Here is a 15,634-nt window from a genome sequence, read left to right as displayed (position 1 = left end):
GCACTGGTGGACCGGCGAGATAACATTGTGGGTGATCTTTGTGTCTCCCCCCCAAAAAAAAAACAAAAAGAGAAAAGGAACAATCCCTGTGTCAGGCAGGAGCCACAGTTTTTCTTTTCTAAGGCACCTATAGCTTCCCAGCTCCAAGTTTAATTTTGAAGTTCTTATCGCCTCACAGCCTCCAGCCCGTGTCCCATCAGTCCCACTAATCTACTGTGATTCTTTCACACAGCACCAAGGTTATTTCCTTTTCGCTGACGTGTGTTCGGACACTAACTTATGGCTTAGACTGACTGACCTGTATATGGATTATGTATATGGAAGGGCAATCAGGACTTTATAGGATATTTCTTTAAGATCTGAAATGCAGATTGCTGTATCTTAATTACTTTGTCCTTAATAAAGAAATTCCAAATTCACACTTTTTCAGAATTTTGAATAATGGTGCAGCCACTTTAACAAATCAACTTAAGTTGCACAAAGTTTTAGAACATAATTAAACTTTTACATTTTGTGTTTTTTTACAGAAGAAACAGCAGATGATATAAATTAAGATAATTCGGGAGCTCTATTAGCGAAACTACTTTTAGGCATGTGCTTTCCCTCAGATATATTTCTCGTGATCATTAAATAATTGATGATCTTTGTCTTACGAACATATTTTGATGTAATTTTGAGGTTGTAATTAATTGAGCGAGTCACTGTTAATGTATGCTAATAGCTTTAATAATTATTGTCAGAGAAATACAACGGATAGATAACAAGATTGTGCAAACACAGTATTTTAACCTCTCCAGTTACACAACCCTTGGAAACTTGTTACAAAATATTCCTGTGGAGGAAAGTTTGAACCAAACTTTTTATGTTACAATGAAAATATTTGCCTACTAGCAAAATGCTAAATAAGTGGGGACTCAAACAACGTGGTTCATATAGAATTTGTCAGGCAGAACCAGGCGCAGACTTTCATTGATTTGTTCTGTAAGGAAGTGGATTTTTGGATTAGTGTCGAAAAGTGCTCACCAAGCAGTAATGTTTGGTGATTTAAGTGATGGTGTAAAAGAAACAAACTTGAACAACATTACCATCCTGAGGGGGGAAATGGGATCTGTATAGCATACCTGCACATTTTTGCAAGGATGTGTTTGCATGGATATGATAATCTTTATTTGACTCTTTGTTGTAAAAATAGCGATTAGGTTACTATGGGAAACCTCTTTCTTTCTTCTCTAATTCTCCTAAAAGGTAGTTCTGTCTTGTTATTCTGCTTCTTACTCATTTGTGTCACTTTGACCTTTGTAATAAAAATAGTCTCCTCTTGGTGATTAAGAGAAACGACTATTTTACTTGTTTCCATGGAAATGCGCGTGAGGGTAACATCAGAAGATTAAATATGTTTTTTACCTTCTGGATTTTTTCACCTCATCTGTAATTGGATCAAGCAAAACGTCTTTTGTTTTTGCATCTCACGTGCATTAGGAAACAGCCCCTCCATACTCAGTTTATATTCCAAGTTCATTCCTTTTACAATGATTCAGCTCATATCTATACAGCTCTCAATTTTGCAGAAACAATACAGAAAGAAATGAAATTAGATGATATGTTGATGTCTAATCACCTCAAATGTAACAAGATCAAGGCAAAAGTCAAACTCCTTGCCAGAAAGCAACATTGATAAAGTTGAAGTGGACAAATCCACATGAAAAGTCATACATCAACACTTAATAACAAACTATTGTTCAATTTGACCACATTTCTTTCTTGTACTGGAGAGCCTCCTCCTGCACGATAAGATGTCATCTTTGAGTTGCTCTGAGGAAGCTGTTTTCTCAGCCAACAAAATCTAATTTCTTTTTGCGCCAAAGGGAATTTTAAAGCCACAAGTGTTAACTGATTCCCCCTAATTGTGTAGAAAATTATAAATAAGATCAATGATGCAAATTATATTCACATTATCAGAAGTATCAGTATCATATGAGAAAAATGTACAGGGACACTCGGCTTGCAGCAGTCTTCACTCCCATCACCTGATAACCAAGCGGCGTAATTGCTTCGTATCAATGTCAGGTTTAATAATTCTCGTGTTTACTTTAATAAAGCTGTCAAAAACAACAAGCAAGGCCCTTTACCCCTCCTCCTCCGCCATTCATTAATGTCTCTGTTCTATAAGCACTGCATTCAATACAGCCCGAGGCGTTTTCAAATAGTTCCCTCAGGGCATTGATGCACAATCTAGTGCTTTATTGCGTAATCTTTTCACAGTGGAGGTGAAGGCAAACCCCCTTGGGGGAATCGGTCCATGACAATAGGACAAAACACGGAATGTCTGAATGGGTACACATCATCTCAGAGAACAAAAGAAGATGAAGATTATTTAAAACTCAGGATCTGAGGAAATACTGTGTGTATTTTACTGTTATAAGTGATTACACCTACATGAATACATTAAAATACATGTAGTGTAGTCTGTCGAGTTTTCTCAAGGTGTAACTCATGTCACTACTCCCTGTGATTCGTAATGAGTTACATCCTCTGCATGTAACTCATTATAAAGTTCTACATCCGATATGACAGCTACGTGTTTCATTTTGCACATATTTGCCGACCATGGCTTTATATTAAAATGTGTATTTGATCATGTTTTTTATTGTGTAAAAGATTTGAATGCGAGTCCTCTGTGTACGTGGCATTTCTCAATAATAGTGCCCAATACACAACCAGAATGAATTCTTAAAAAGGATCTTTATTGAATTACGTTTGCACAGCATCCGAAACTTATTCAGTGCAGAGGACATAAAAACACAAAGATCAACAGAAAAGTGCATTATAAAAAATTGTATTGGGTTATTCTTTGCGTATAATATATCAAGTTTGGAGGACGGTTCTTATGAACTGTCATTCCTTATAATATCCTCTCTCCTTGAGACACATCAAATTTCCAGCGGCTGTATGAGGCTGTATGAGCTTCTGAAATAGATATTGTATTATATAAAGTATTATACAATAAAAAAGAAAAGTTACAATGAATTCTCTCTGCACACTTACAGCTGAACTTTTTCCATCTAATTTTCAATCAGTATGGTGGAGATGAATGTTCAACGTGTACATTTGACCTTCCTGCGCTCATGTGATTCACTAATGTTAATAAAAGTGCATTTTATCACCATATTTTCATACAAATTTCAACATGGGGGGTGGGGGGCATGTCTTTTGTCTCGTCCGTGATTGTTCTGTAAACCACTCATCATTTATAAGATGCCTCATCGCTGCAGTTTTTTTCCCCCCATTCATTTCCTTAGGATGCCACTAAGACTTGGGATTGTGTTTCACATGTGATAACAGTATATTACATAGAATAACTACTAGTAATAGTAGAAACACTAATTAACCGAGGTGTCTGGAATATATATTTCACTGTTAATTAAATAGTTCAATGACTTGTCTTATAAGACGGGTGGTGAATGAAGACAAGGTTAAGATCTGCTTCTTACAGAGCGTGATCACTACATGTGTTCTCGTGCTGATTGCACCATCTCATCCGCCGGGTTGCTGCTACTTATTTTCAGCACTGTTTTTTATTGGATTGTCTCTGTGGCCCTCTAAGCTTTTCTCCTGCACTCCTCCTCCCACCACACTTCATCTATCTTCTGTCTTACCTGCTTGCCTGTGCCATTTGGATTTAGTTTCTTTGTTCTGACTGAATGTGAATTACCAAATGTAAGTGGCTCACTACCAAGTAAATAATTTTTTAATGATATAAGTTCTGATTCGTTTAGGTCCAAGAACTGCTCACACCTGTGATGCAAACTGTGATGCAAAAGTATTTCCCATCTGTATTTTTCATCCAGCTGTGGCTCAGGAGGTACAGTGGGTTATCCACTACCCTAAAAGTTGGTTGGTCAATCCCTGGTTCAATCCCCGGCAGTCCGCATGCCGAAGTGTTCTTGGGCAAGACACTGAACCCCAAATCTCCAATGAGAGCTGAGCTGAATGTGTGTGTGTGTGTGTAAATAGATGGAAGCGTCTTGTGGTCAAAGTGGTGAGATAATATAAAAACTAAAACACTAATCATGGAAAAATGAAAACAGACTTACATGTTAATTGCCAGGATTAGATTTTACACTAAATAGAAAACAATATCCACCATAGGAAAAATCTTAGTAAAAGGTTGTTAGACCTAAAAGGACGAAAAGAGAGATACCCTCTAGTGTGTAGTCTGCACAGATTTACAAAGACGGCTTATGTTTTATCAGGATATAGAATTGTACTTGAGGGATAACAAAACTAAATAATAATAATTTTATTACAACAGACGAATGATGTGAAACACAATGCTTGCACCTGTCACACTCCTTCTCTGCCGCTTACAAATGTAGACCAATCAAGATGGGATGTGAAGGATTTAGGGTTTGCTGCATTAAAATAATATGTTTATGTTTTATCCCGAACATAGAATTGTATTAGAGGGACAATAATATAATATAATATAATATAATAACTTAAACTACAAACAGACAGATGTCAAAGGCTGTGCTTGGACCTGTCACACTCCCTCTCTGCCCGCACACAAATGTAGACCAATGAAAATCGCTGACGTTAGGACGTGCGGCCCCTCTGTCCAATCAGCTCTGTCGTTCCTGCGCCGCGTCATGCTACGGAAGTCTAGTCTCTGAAGCTCGGTCGTGTGGGCCCCTGTGAACTCTGCCTGAGTCCCATCGCTACCGAACCGTGTGGGGAGCCTCGCTGGATGTACCTGCCACACAGCTCGTGTAGATTGGTGTCGCTGTGACAAGCCGCGGTCTGACCATGGGAGCGAACAACAGCACCCGCCGTGTGTCGTTCGAGTCGGACGAGAACGAGAATATATCGGTGGTGAAGGGCATTCGGGTGAGTTGACATTACACAGAGCCGTGGAGGGAACCGGCTGCTGCTGCACGATCCCACTGTCACACTGGGATGAATCAGGATGTTACATGTCATGCTAACGAGGATGCTAAAATAAGCTTTAATCTAAAGCTAGCTATGCTACATTGATGTAGCCTCTTCATTCATTGTGAAGGCTACACACCAGGCTAAGCTAAAGTAGTGGAGGTTTACTTTAGTTAACTAATAGCTTCTCAGGTGTGTGTGTGTGTGTGTGTGTGTATATAAATATCTCTCTCTCTTTCAAACACACACACACACACTGAACTTTTGAATGTCTTCTTTTGGGGAGTGTTGACACTGACGTCACCAGCCTCGTGCTCTCCTCTCAGTACCCCTCAGAATGAATGAATGAAAGTAAGTCTTCCTGCACGTGCTGGTGACAGTTGCCTGTTTTGACAACCGCCTGCTGAAGTGAGAAAGAAGTTGGGGACAACTTCCCTCTCACTTAACCAGAAGAACATGTCCACATCTGGATCCATGATAGGGGATAGAAGTTGTGATTGATGATATGTTACTGTGTTGATGCAGGGCAATAGTTAAATCAAAACAAAAGCGAAAGTAAAATAAAAGCGAAAGTAAAATAAAAGCTGTCTGTCCTGGGAGAGGTGATCCCTCACATGTGGCCCTCTGTTAATAGGGTTTTTCGGTAGTTTTTCCTTGTTGAGGGTTAGGGACAGAAGATGTCGCATCTTGTTAAGCCCTATGAGACAAATTCTGATTTGTGGTTGCATTGTACTACAAATCCTTAGAGAGCGGCCAAAAACTGATGTCTTAGAATTATTAGAAACCCCCTTTTACTGTTATTATTACATTTTATTTTCATTTGAATCGAATTTGTTGTCCACGTTATCATATCCTCCTATATCTGAAACAATTGAACTGCCACTTACGGTTGTAAAATGTATTCTTGGATAAGGAAACAAAAAGAAAACAAAGGACACACTGTTGCATCCTTAATGTTATTCTCATGAGGTTTTGTTTTTAAAGGTGGTAACGTGTACGTGGATGATGTTATTGAAATAGAGTGAGTATATAACGTGGGAGCTGTGGCCGTGTCTGCACGACACTGTCAGCTCTTGTTAAATATAGATTGAGAGGCTTTAGCTGATCAGAGTGGAGGTGTTTACTTGGCAGGACTCCTGTCAATCAATACTCGAGCCAACAGAGTCCGTCTACCTTAGCTTTCCCATGAGCTGTAACCCTGTTCATGCCAGTTTATGTAAACACATTGAAAATTAAGCCTTTTTTATTCACTGGTGGGAAACAATGTCTAGTTTTCCATAACTTAATCCAGCGAGGAGTGACTTTGATCAGAGGTACAGAAATCTGCATCTCTGAAACTCACTTATCCACATACCGTGTCTCCTTTGTTTAAACAAACAATCGAAAATGTTTTACTCCTTAATCGTTCTCCAGTTCATATTCAACTTTTAATTTGTCAGTTGGCATGAAACTTGCTAATATTGTTCTGTGTATCTTTAACTACCTGATATCGGTATCAACCCCCCAAAATCCATATTGGTTTGGCTCTAATCTGATTAAACAGAATGTATATACTGTCAAATGATTCCTTTAAATCAACTTCATTGTTCCTCTAAAACTTTTCTTTCACTGTCCTGCAGCTTTCTGAGAATGTCCTCAACCGCATGAGGGAACCCGCAGCTCCTCCTAAAAAACAACAACGTGCTCCCACTCGACCACCTCCCTTGGAGCCGACACTTACTTCCTCTCCTCTCCTCCGGCCACTGCCTCCCCCCTTTGACCCGATCACCTCCTTGCCTCCTCCCCCTCCTCTCGTAGAACCTGTTGCACCTCCAGCTCCACCTCCACCAGCTCCACTTGCCACAGAGACTGTGGCTACACCTCCACCACCTCCTCCTCCTCAGCCTCCTGCAGAACAGGTAGCAGCCCCCACCATAGCTGACATGGTGCTCCCATCCTCATCTTTGCCTACATTGCTCCCAGCTCCCCCTGCTCCTGCTCCCTGCACTGCTTCAGCTGCGGTGGAAGAGCTCGCTGTGCTTGCTTCTCCTCCCCTTGTAATTGAACCCTCTCCTCCTCCTCCTCCTCCTCCTCCCATAAATCAGCCCATTGCTGCTTCTGCTCCTGTAATGGAAGCTATTGCTCCTCCACAGGTGATTGAATCCATTGAATCCATTGAATCCATTGCTCCTGCATTTGTATCTGAGCCCATAACATGTCCTTCTCCTGTCGAGATGGAACCCATGGCTGCTCCCCCTCCTCCTCAATCCGAACCCCTCTCTTTCCCTCCAATTCTCGAGCCTGCGCTCACTCTGCCACCACTGCCGCCTCCTTCAGTGGACACATTGTCCCTGCAGCCCGCTGAGCCACTTGCTTCGCCTCCAATGCCAGAGTTTACTTCTCCTTGTGAACCAGTTGCACCTCCTCCTCAGCTCCCAGTAGAGCCAGTACCCGCTGCTCCAGTCCCAGAGCCTGTGGCAGTGCCCGAGTCGATTCCAGTCCCACCACCTCCTCCTCCACCAGCCGGTGAGTTTTTACTGCATTCTTGCAGATGTGACCCCCGCAACACCTGGAGAAACTTGTGTCTTGTTCCTTCTAACAAGAGACAGGAGTTCATAATTCTTTATTAAAAAAAACGGAAGAAATGAATTGTTCTGGGTAATTGCTCATTTTATCCTGAAATGTGTTGGGCACGGTTAATTAGAAAGCAAAGGTTAGGAGGAAGGAACTGTCCAAGGATTTAAGTCTGGCTATATTGAATTTTAATATTGTTTATTTTATGGGTGTTTAAGCCACCCTAAGCTTTTTGTCTCCCAACTTTTCCGTGCAGATTGTAATTAGTCTTCATTTAAAAAATGGGCCTCACAGTAGCTTTGGTCACATTATGATTCATTGCCATCCCCTAACTGTTAATGAAATGATTAATTCTTTCATGTAATAGTGTTAATAAATTGATGCTGTAATTAGTGGCCTTCCATTCTGCCTCGTCACTGTGGAGCTCAAGCTGTCATGGTAACCCTCCTTCTCCCCGAGGTTTGTGAGAGCATTCAACCTCAGCCGCAGCTTCTACTGTTGTTGAATATGGGTGCTTTTTTTTATTCCCAGCATTTAATTCCCCCTTCAGTTAAGCAGCCATAATCAGTGTTTTATTTAAAAAATGGATCGTAACACAAATTATATTACATTTATTGTTAATATTCCACTAAGACTTATCAACCAATTCTGCAGATGCTGTCAGTTTTACAATGCTTCATGGTTTTCTTGGCCGTATCTTCACTATTTTGGTTCTACATTTACAGCACCCAATGACAGACAGCTTTCGACTAGATAGTAAACAATGTAGCATTCAGATGCATTAGTCACATATTTCCCTCAGGATTTGATTAAATCCATAACCTATGATCCCAAATTAATTTCTAATGCTCATATTTTCTTAATGTTTAAATTTGCAACTTCATGAGGTGATAATATTCCAGTATTGTGTTTTCAGCCTGTCTCTACTGATCTCAACTTGCAAAAAAATGTAGTTATCACGGGTTTAAATATGAGAGAAAAAAACTTTTATAGCCCCATTAAGACTTGAGCATCTCTATAATTTCTTCTGAGAAGCGCCAAGGATTTTGTGCATCTAAAAGAAGATTTTGCAAAGTCAACCCTATTACTACAGATAATACAGTAACACTGTATTATATTGCAGGGTTAATTGAGTTACATAGTTTATAGACGGACTCAAACTCAAACTTTTTTTCCCACTTATCTTTTAAAGCAAAGTTTTAGCATTCCTGTCTTTTTAACGTGGGCGCACGTCCCTTATCTTTTGACACATCCAGCAGAGGACATTTGAATGTTACCTATTCATTACACGGTGCAGAATGGGGCGTGGGTGCAAGTTCCTCAGAAGGTGGCATCCAGGGTGTGGGCAGGCTCCCCCATCCTTGACTGGGCTCAATCAGTAAGGTAATTAAAAAAAGGCCAACTTATGCCACGCCACACTGACTCCAGTGATTAAAACGACACCTCCGCACTTTCACACAGCAAAACACCAGGCCTCATTAAGGGACGGCTGGAGATGGTGTTTGGGTGGGTGTATTGTGTACAAAACTTTTTATTTGGCCGCAGGGCTTTTGATGATACGACACTGAAGTTTATGTAATGTTTGTTTCAGCACATCAAAAATACAACTGGACTACGAAAGTTTCAGTGTATAGTGTAGTGACCTCTAGCAGTGAAGATGCAGATTGCAACCCAGTGAATTTCACTCGCCTCACCCCTTTCTTGTGTCCTTCAGGTGATGTTAAAATGCGAAAGGCCCTCTTTAGAGCAAGTGTTTGGTTTGTCCATCTGGGCCACTGTAGAAACATGGCGGTGTAACATAGCGGACTTCGTGGAAGTGGACCTGCTCCTAATATAGATATAAAGGGCTCATTATAAGATAACTAAATCTAAATTATTCTTAGTGTCAGGAGATTTATTTTCGAATGACAACCTTTTCTCCCAATAAATCCCCTAAATCCTACACACTGGAGCTTTTTAATTAAAGTTTTTCTGTGTTTCAAAACAAAAACAACCTCCCTTCCAAATGTGCATTTTAGCTTTGCATCAACTCTCACCTCTGGCCATGCTAACAAGCTTGAAAACACACAGTAGTATTATCAAATGCAGAATTTAACCTTGCAACAGCTGCTACCAGAGACACCAAGGTCTGCACTGCTTGTATTTCATTGCAGTCACTCTTGGTAATCCAGGCTGATGCTGCTTATTTTCTTCCAAAAAGGGTCATGTGACAGGAGCTTGACAAATCGGGGGAAAGGATAAGTCCTGATTCTTAAATGTGGTTGTCTGTGTCATCATTTCAAAAGCATCCATTTCTGCCAGTGCTGATTAAAACGCTACCCGACGCGTTAATAAGCTAAAATAGGGCCAGTATTTAAAACAATTAAGTTTTAGGGGCTCGAAAACTCTGCAGTAGTGTGGGACACCAGACATATGCGGAGCCAAAGTGCTTTGTTTTAAAACTTATGTGGATATAACCTTTTTTAACTCTGGGCCTGCTGTCAAATGTCAAATAAAAGTATCCCTCTACTGTTTGAGATAATTGGTTTACAGATTAAAAGATAAATTTGACCGTATCCCACTTAATTTTGTTAAAGGTTAGGTATGTGTTGAGTGTAGCTGTTATGAGACATTGCCTTGTGCTGTCACAGCAACAAATCTGCTGATCTATTAAAAGGTTAGTTATGAAATCAAGTCCTAAATAGTCTGCTGGAGGTCATGAAGTTGTCGTTGTCCTTCTGTAAAGTATGTTTGCTGCTACACCGTCACAACCACAATTTTCAGTTTTGTTGTCTCACTGCAGTTTCAATTTAACTGTAAGTTTGCGGCTGACCTTTTCCAGCCACCAGCCCATATTTGTCTCACCACAGTAATGTACGTTGACATTTACTGAGGTATTTTAAACATACCGTCCTTGCAAGGTCACCTCATAGCTAAAATGTACCCAACTCACCCTGTGTTATAAAGGAGTGGACAAATTTGACTTCGGACGATTGATCAAGCATGCTCTTGTTAAAGAAGAAGAGGAAAAAGGTACGATGAATGCGAATCTAGTTAAAAACTTGCAAAGTTCAGCCCGATCCTTAAAGGCTACGACCTTAATGAGGCAGACATTGATTATGTGTGTCCACGAGAGTTGGGTATCGAGTGAAGCACTCAGCAGGTCGGCTGTCTCTAAATCATGGCCTGAGTCAGTATGTGTGCTGATTACACCATAGTCAAGGTTGAACCTCCTACACCTTCTCCAATGTGCTATAAATATTCATATGCCCGAGCCCACACACTGCGCTGGACTAATAGTCTGCTTAAAGATGTCTCCCAGATGCAGCATAAAGAACGGGGGGAACATGCAGAGACAAAGGGAGAGATGTGGGTGACTTGGTGTGTGTGGACATATAGGCGAGTGTGAAACTTGTGAAAAGGATTACTCTTGATTGAAGCTGACATTTCTTAGTATCTCGTGAAAACCTAAATTGATCAGTCAGGTCCTATTCCATAACATGGGATTGAATTTACAGGAAAGGTTGTGAATAAAAGAGAAAATCTGAAATGGCACCTGCCCGCCACTGCTGGCAGCTTGCTCCTGGCGCTTTTTTATAATTTTTTTTCCTATTTGAACATAGTGAAAGGTGCGCGGTGACTCGACTAAGTGCAAGCTAGAAACGTGAGGAAGTGGTAATGTTACAGATTATGCCCTCCACGCGGGTCCTGGGGTTAATGAAACTTCTGATGAGAAACGCAATTTGCCATCGTCTATTATCTCCACTGCCAATAGTCTGTGCTCCACCGCCTTTCCTCCTCTCTGGGTTTTTCCACAGGGGTGTAGTGATTGGTGTATAAGGAAAAGCAGGGGGACACGTCTAAAGAGATGATGAGTTTTTAATCTTTTTAACATTTACATGTCCTACTCAGGATTGACATGGGCTCTGTCGATCTGGAATTGTCTCTGACCCCGACCAGCCTCTCTCGAGGACCCCAGACAGTGTTTATCATATCAGAACCTGTTCTCCAGCTGACCCTGTGGGCCTGCTAGCTATCTGAATTCTCTCTCTCCAGGGCTGAAGAGAATGTGGTGATAAATGAGCAGTTGCTTAGTCTCGTCTGAACTTGGAGAGATTTCAAATTTTTACTTTTCCTAGCACAAGCTGCTAGAGGGTAAATATTTTCAAAGTAAGTCTGAGCGATTTTAAAGGACAGTTGATGCTGAAAGGTGAATCTACCTGATTGGAAAATATCAGGGTTTGACCTCTTGAGTTTCCTGAGCTTGGTGTCCAGCACACAGTGCATCCATCCACTATAAAGATCTAGAGACTCACAGAGACTCTGAACTGTTGCTTCAGCTGCTTGTCTCATTGTGGCCCAGAGCTAAACTACTGTTTGCAGCCATAATCACCAGTTTCAATGTGGGATGATTTGACATTAGCTTGTCAGTTCGGTACAGTTATAAATTCTGTTTTGGCCACGGGCAGCAGAACAAGCGGTGAGGACATTAACATATTATCACCTTTTTAAAGTTGTTGCGTTGAAAGTGACTCATTTCAAACTTTCACAAATTGAGCAGCACTGGAGCAATATTCCTCTTCAGCTGTGTGTTTCTGGTCATCTGACAAATGAATGCCCAACATAGAGCCTTACCAATGTAGATTTATTTCAGGCCAATGCAGATATTAGGGAGTAAAGAATATCCTACACCAATATACCCTCTGATAAATAGATTTAAAACATTTTTGGCAAGGATTCCTTAGATGTTGTGATCAAACCCTTATGACATAGAAATGTTTACAGAATATTCTGTTAAATAAAGTTTCTGTATGTCAGTGAAAGTCTCATATTGACAGATTTTTATCAGCCAACTCAGGCTCTCAACATAAGCTTTTTCTCTTTTGGTTTTCACTTGTTTTAGTGAGATATACGTCGCTCTTTTAGTCGCTCAATGTTCCACTAAGCTCATGATCTAGCTTTTAACTATGTGCGCCTGCAGTTTGGTGGCTATTAGAGCGTGTAGTGACATCAGCAGAGTGTTTTCACTAAAAACAACTGCCCGCTGCATCTGAAAATGACGAAAGGTCAAAAGTTAATGCATTATCAGCGTTCTTTCTGACACAAGGTGATCACAGCCCAGCACCTGATGTTAACATGTATTTCTTGGTAAAGTCTTGTTCTTCTTTGCCTGTAGCTCGACAGGTTGGGCCGACTGCCGCGGTTCTAAACAGAGTTGTAATTAGACTCTCCGCCGAAGTGAGATCAATGTTGCTTCTGAGTGCTGTCAAACATGATGGATATTGTTTTCTCACACTCTGGACAGAAGGTGACAGCAGCCTCTGTCTTTGCGGAGACACTGCGCAGCAAAGAGTTGTCAACTGTCAATCACCACCTGTGTTTGCACTAGTGTTTCTTGTGAAGCGCTGTCATACAGAACCTCCCTCTACCTGATGCTTATTCATTTCACTTCACTCGACCAAATCATTGTCACTCAGCGAGTTCTTCATATTCGTCCTCTGGTGCAAGAGAAGAAAAGGATGTAGAGGGTGTAAATCAGAAACAACGAAGTACATTAACTGTCTTTTTGCTGAGTGCGGTAAAGGAGCTAAAGGAAGTTGAGAAGACCTGTTAATGAGCAGAGATCTGATTTGTCCATAACCTTTACTTAACCAGGAAGTCTCTTTAGATTAAACTCTCTTTTTCAAAGGAGACCTGGCCAAGATGGGATATATGTAGTAATTGCAGAAATGTCTCTATGTGGAACGCATATCTCAAGAAAGCTTCATCTTATCAGCTACACACTTTGCATGTGTATTTGTTTGGGCCCAAGGAAGTGCAGTGTCGAATTTGGTTCAATTTGGACGCGTGATACATTCAATATTAATAACCTTTAAATAAACACAGACTTATCATAACTTATCAACAACGATACTTGATTCTCCAGGTTCCAGGTTCTGAGTCGAGCTTCACAGAACAGCTGAGCAGCTCTTTGAGCAGCACTGGTGGCGAGGCTTCGGGATCCTGCTGACTGAGTCCTTCAGTCACAGTTTCAGAAAGAAAGCTGCAACTCACATTCACAGAGCCCAAGCAAACAGCCCGTTCCCAACAGGCAGGTTTAAAACGGCCACTGCATTAGTACATGTTAATGAGCAGAGATTTTATGTATCCATAACCGTAATTTATCCAGGAAATGCCTTGAGGTATTGAGACCTGGCCAAGAAAGCACATTAAAGAAATAAAGCATATCAAAACAGACAAGGAACAATTAAGGAAAATGGACCATGTCAAAAAACAGATAAAAAGCCGCAGCTACATGAGACAAAATCCAGCTCAGGGACTCTCTTCAGTTCCTCAGCTTTCTATCACGGCTTTGAATTCTCCCAGGGAGACGAAATCATTAAGCTGGGAGAGTTCTGGAGGTTATTCCATGACCAGGGAGCAAAGCAGGAGAAAGCCGCTCCACTAACTTCAGACTTAAATCCCGGGTACCTTGCAGAGAAGCCATCTTGTCGAGTGGAAATAATATTTAATATTAGCATATTAACTCTAGAAAGCTCTCGGTAACTGGTCACCTTTAAGTTCAACAGTATCATTAACTTGTTTTTAATTTTAACAACGTTGAAAGTGAATCTTTATTCGGTATTCACACGCTGCAGAATACATTGAATCTGCGCTGAGGTTCAGGCCACCACAAGCGCCAGTTAATATTCATTCCCTTAAAATGTAATTATTTTTATGAGTCTCTGTGATGGAGAATTTGTTTCAGGGGCAAATTGCATAGAGATAGATCGTATTGAATCAGCAGTGTTAAAAGGAGACAACCACCATTGCTGGAGAAAATATCAATTTAAAGCTGAGAATTGGGGATCTAATTGTTTTGTGTCTTTTCCAACCTTTCCCTCAGAGTTTGTAATTCTGTCAGTGCTTTCACCGGGTATCTCAGAAGCCTTTAAATAGATTTCCAAGACAACTGCAACGGCTCCGGGCCAAATAACATTAAAAACATTTAATTAGACCATGATATTGGAATTGAGGCTTCTGCTTTTACTTGAAACAACAAAACTAAATCTTGTTTTATCCAAACAGAATTTTAACTTCACAGGCAACCTTTTGAATTGTTTGTTTTCTAATTCCAGTTGTGATTTTGAAAGAACATAATAAACAAATTAGCCACCACTAACAACACACGTTGAACACATAGACTGTATATAAAGATGGACACTGTGCCTCTTCCATGTTAGCAGATGAGACTTGGACCAAGTTGGATATTTTGATTTCATTTCTGGATAGTGTGAGGAAGAAAAGACGCTTTCTCGATCTTTATCAACAGTCTTTGGTTGGCATCAAGCACCTATTGAGTATTTTTATTTTATTATGTATATTTATTATATAAATACACATTATTTTGATATCTTATCATTAGTGTAATTGTTATTTATTACTTCACTGTACTTTTGCTTCTTGACTTACTTTTTTTAAGTAAGTTTACACAATTGTACCAGTATGACAATAAACTTTATAATTTTTTAATAAATTTCTATTATCACAGAATAAGCATAGTAAATATATCAATACAGTTTTCTTAAGGATGTCTTAAGGTTTCTTTTACAGCCTTAATAAAGAAAAGTATGGTTTTGCACATTTTATTCTTATTATTGGTCTGAATTAGCTGGAATTAGGTTTTTGTGTGTGTTTGCCTTTCAACCTGCCTGCTGTTAGCACACATTACCTGGTAATAATAGACTCTGACAATAGGGATTATCCCATCTTACTAATGCAGTGGGAGAGTAATCTTGACACACTCAGACTCTCGTCCAATCACTGCAGTGTCGCAGCACACTGCGTGGCACTTCTGCCTTCAGAGCACGTTCTAGCCCGGGTGCCGACTGGCATCTTTGCTTTCATGCTTAATTACCTGCCAAGACAGACCAGCGGAGACATGGAATTATACATGTATGATGATATGATGATACCAATACATGTAGGCAGGGTGGGGCGCTGTGTGGTTTTAGGATGGATGGTGTGTGTGCATGCATTTAGATGATGTGGGGATTTTTTTCTTTGTTTATTTTAAGCGGCTTTTCAGACTTGCACTGTACTCTTATTTTCCAGAGGGGCTGTTTGTGAGAACGCTAATGTCCGAGTCAGATGATCCAGACATTCTCCGAAGCTTTTCCTGCCAACCCCCTAG

At 40.5% G+C, this 15,634-nt stretch overlaps 1 protein-coding gene across 4 annotated transcripts in view; it reads left to right on the top strand.

Annotated features, from left to right (window-relative positions):
• Window positions 1-4,640: 4,640 nt before the first annotated feature.
• chchd3a (coiled-coil-helix-coiled-coil-helix domain containing 3a) overlaps window positions 4,641-15,634 on the top strand; it is a 64,197-nt gene continuing 53,203 nt past the window's right edge. For 3 of the 4 annotated variants that reach the window (XM_035147404.2, XM_035147405.2, XM_035147403.2), the window contains exons 1-2: window positions 4,641-4,887; window positions 6,549-7,434. In XM_035147404.2, coding sequence (XP_035003295.1) covers window positions 4,807-4,887; window positions 6,549-7,434 — 967 coding nt within the window. In that variant the 5' untranslated portion in view covers window positions 4,641-4,806. The remainder of the gene's footprint in view (window positions 4,888-6,548; window positions 7,435-15,634) is intronic. The other variant, XM_035147406.2, reaches the window with a different exon arrangement.

This window comes from Hippoglossus stenolepis, chromosome 22 (genome assembly GCF_022539355.2).
Source record: "Hippoglossus stenolepis isolate QCI-W04-F060 chromosome 22, HSTE1.2, whole genome shotgun sequence".
NCBI classification, from domain to species: Eukaryota; Metazoa; Chordata; class Actinopteri; order Pleuronectiformes; family Pleuronectidae; genus Hippoglossus; species Hippoglossus stenolepis.
Note: the sequence above shows the minus strand (reverse complement) of the source record. Positions and strands in the feature narration are given on the sequence as shown.